The sequence below is a fragment of the Lonchura striata genome, chromosome 13, assembly GCF_046129695.1.
Source record: "Lonchura striata isolate bLonStr1 chromosome 13, bLonStr1.mat, whole genome shotgun sequence".
Classification (NCBI taxonomy): Eukaryota; Metazoa; Chordata; class Aves; order Passeriformes; family Estrildidae; genus Lonchura; species Lonchura striata.
In genome coordinates, this window is record NC_134615.1 from 21,190,119 (window position 1) to 21,193,927 (window position 3,809).

The 3,809-nt window shown below is 59.0% G+C and overlaps 1 protein-coding gene across 1 annotated transcript; it reads right to left on the minus strand.

Moving 5' to 3' along the window:
* Positions 1-837: 837 nt before the first annotated feature.
* FOXL1 (forkhead box L1) lies at positions 838-1,826 on the minus strand. The gene has a single exon (XM_021537939.3). It carries the CDS (start codon positions 1,678-1,680, stop codon positions 838-840), a length of 843 nt encoding a protein of 280 aa, XP_021393614.1. The 5' UTR covers positions 1,681-1,826.
* Positions 1,827-3,809: the final 1,983 nt, after the last annotated feature.

Genomic DNA, 3,809 nt, shown 5'->3' on the forward strand with positions numbered 1-3,809 from the left:
TGTCCTGGCCTCCACAACCCTGCCTCAGTCTTTTTTTGGTCAGAAGCAACCAATCCCAGTAAGAGATGGAACAAGACAAATCTCTGTGTTTGCTCATCCATCTCCTTTTTTTTTTGCCACATCCGTGAGCAGAAACTCTGTGGGGATACTCCAAAGCACCAGTGCTGAGCAGGAAAACCAGTTCCACACGATCGAAGCAAGCAGGAATATTCAGGATGAGCCTGGATTGCTCAGTTCTGCCAGGAGTTCTGCCACTGGGAGGAATGGGCCAGTGGGGAATATCAGGAATTATGATGTGCCTGTAGGTATTCACGCCAAAATAACGGGTATTATTAATTCCTGTGGGTATTGATGGCAAAACAAAACTCAGCCTCCTCCCCCTGCGATGGGGCTTGGCTTTTAAAGGGAAAATAAAAGAAGAAAACAGAGACCTGAAGGGCCCGAGGGAAACCTGGTCTGAGGAACCTGAGGGATGCGAAACTAAAGGTGCAGAGCAAAGCCCACGGGGCTCGGGGCCAGCGTGGGCATCCCCCCGGTGCTGCCTCTCCCTCCGCCGCCCCCGGGAGAACAAAGCCGCTTTTACCTTCCAAAGTCGCTCTGGCAGGGGCTGGGAGGCACCCGCAAAAGAGGGTCCGCAGCAAGACGCGCCTTGAAAATGCCCTGAAATCCTGAGTCACCTTTAAAACATCGCTTTGGGGGGTTTTTTTTGGGTTTGGGGTTTTTTTTAGGTCTTTACCCGCGTGGTGAGGTCGGAGTCCGATCTCTCCCTCCCATCGCGCCCCCCGGAGCAGCGCTCGGGGTGGTGGCGATGGAGGGGGCGCGTTAATTACGGGGCAGCTACTGAAAATTAAACACCGCCTCGGAGAAGCGCAGAGGGAAGCAGGAGAGGAAGGGGATGCCGATGTGATAAAGCCTGCCGTGCACCTGGGAGTCGAGCACGAGCGAGGCGTTGAGGGCCGGCCCGAAGGAGCCGCTGGCCAGCAGCGAGCCGGCGGGGCTGGCCCGGCCCGCCTTGGCGGCCGGCCCGGCGGGCGGCGGCCGCAGCCCCTGCGCCAGGATGCTCTCGATGCTGAAGCTGCGGCCCCGGGGAGCGCCCTTGTGCGGCGGGGCGGCGGCGGGGGGCAGCGGGGCCGCTCCTGCCCCGGGGGAAGCCGCGGTGCCCCCGGCCGGCCGCGGCAGCCCCGCGCTGCCCTTGGCCCGCTTGGGCTCGGCGGGGCGAGCGGGCGGCCCCGGCCGCTCGGCAGCTTCGGCGTGCGGAGCGGCCGCGGGTTTGGGCTTCCTCTTCCTGCGGCGGTAGTTGCCGTTCTCGAACATGTCGAGGCAGCGCGGGTCCAGCGTCCAGTAGCTGCCCTTGCCCGGGCGGCCCTTCTCGCGGGGCACCTTGACGAAGCAGTCGTTGAGCGAGAGGTTGTGGCGGATGCTGTTCTGCCAGCCCTGCTTGTTGTCGTGGTAGAAGGGGAAGCGGTCCATGATGAACTGGTAGATGCCGCTCAGGGTCACCTTCTGCTCCGGAGCCTCTTTGATGGCCATGGCGATGAGGGCGATGTAGCTGTAAGGGGGTTTCTGAGGGGGGTCCTGCCGGGACATCGCCCCCCCGGGGGTGAAACCGAGCGCGGCGGGCAGGTAAACCATGGACGGGCTACCCAGGGGGGAGAGGTGGCTACCGTAGATGTGGCTCATCGCCGGCGGGCTCGCAGCTCCGCTTCTTCCCCCTCGGAGCCGAGCAGGGCAGGAACGTGGGACGAGTCCACCGGGGAGCTGTTTGTGCGAGCTCAGCTCCCAGCCCTGCCTGAAGGAGCTCGCTCTGCCTCTGTCCCTGCTTCATAGCTCTTAAAAAAAAAAAAAAAAAAAAAAAAAAAAAGAGAGAGGAAAAAAAAAAAGTTAAATAATTGTTGTAAGTTTGCTATTATATGTTGACTTAGCGCTGGAAAATAAATTGTCTCTGATAAACAGTCGTTTGTGTTCTCAGCCCACCCACATTAATTAAAATTTCATTGCTACAAAACTCCGAGCTCTCTCCACGTGTCTCGCTGGTACCAGCCAATGGTCTCCGGGTTATTCCTTCATTTGTTTATAGAATTAGTCTGTTGATAAGTCTGCCCACCCAAGTCGAATCAAGCTGTGTTTATTTGGAAAAATTTCCGGGCACCCAATATATAAACGCACTGATCTGATGTTTGAAATATCACGTCCACCCTTTGACGCTGTAAGCACACACAGCGGAGCAGGATGTTCGCTGCTGGAGCTGGGGAGCAGCGGGCAGGGATCCCCGCAGCAAAACCGGGGCATTCAGCAACACAAAAATAATAAAAACAATAAAAATAATTGAAGAAAGGAAGAGAAAGGGGTGGATGAGGGGAGGAGGCAGAGCTGCGATGGTGAGGAAGGAAAAGGGAAGGGGATCAAGTGTGGAGGATCCCGCTGCAGGGACCCGGGTTTGCACCCCGAGGAGACCCCCGGGGACGGGCGGAGGGGGACCCCCGGTGCAGGCCGAGACTGCAGCAAAAGGGGAATTTGGCAGGCCCGGGGAGGAGGGCCAGTATTTGTGAATGCGGGCCTGTTGCTTTATATTATGTACTTTCCTGTTTATAACAAGGAGGGGGATTATAACAACTTTACAAGTGCACACAGCTGGCCGGTGCTTACATTAGGAATTTGTGATGCTCTTTTTCTGTATAAACGTCCAGGTTTGGGGCTGTGTTTTCTGTTGTCGGATTTATTATTATTTTTTTTAATTTACTGACGTAACTGCTCTAATCCGAGGCCCCGAGGGATTCCGATACAGCTGGAGGTGTCGCCTGTGTCCCCAGTCCCCCCGCGGGTTTAGACCTGCGGGACCCCCTGTTCTGTGGAGCATCTTTTCTCCGAGGGAGGGAAGAAGAGGCCTGAGGGGGATCCTTTTCTCCTTCAAAGAGAAATATCCCAACAGCGCAGTTCCCACGGGGCTGCTGAGATTTTTTACCTGCCAGGGGAGGAGGTAAAAACCGAGCTCCGGGTGTCCCCCAGCACCACCCAGCCCTGGCGGTGCCATCCTCGGATTTCCCTGCAAATTCCCCTTCACCCGTGGGGTTTCTGGCCCAGTGTCGCTGCCCTGCCGGGAGAAGGATTCTCATCCCCGGGGTAAAACCCAGCGCGATGCTGCGGAGCCCCGGCTGGGTCCTGAAACCTCCAGGAGAGCCTGGGAAACGCAGCCGGGCTGCGCAGGGAGGCGGCTCCTCGGGCGGGGGCGTGGGGGTCTCCCCTCTCACTGGCCGGGCCCACGCGTGGGAGGGGAACTCACCCCTCTAACACCGCCCTCGCCCTAATTCCGCGCTCCTCCCGCGCCCTGCGCATCCCCGCCGGCCCCCGGGAGCCGCAGCGCCCGCCCGCCCTGCCAAAAGCGCAATAAAGCCCCAAATAAATAAAAAGAGAGGTGAAAGGAGCGATTTGGGGGCTCCCCGCCTGTCGACGCTGGGGAGCAGCGCGCCCGGGGAGCCTCCCCGGCCCTGGAGCATCCTCGGCGGGGAGGGATGGAGCAGAGCGCCCGGAGCATCCTCAGAGCAGCCGGCCGAGGGTCTTCCCCCCTCACCCTCCTCCTCTCCCCACCTCGGGGAGTCCCCCGCTGCTTGAGACACTCCAGGCACGGATTAGTAGAACAATAAATACTCGCGTGTACGGCAGGAGACAGTCACAGGGCTCCCGCTCTCTCCCCGAGCTCCCTCCCCCAGGAAAATTCTTGCTTCCTCCCTTGTTTTCCCCTCTTGGCGGTGGGAAATCCTTGGAGGCGGGGATGCGGCTTTTCTCTGCGTTCCTTCTTCCCTGCTCATGTG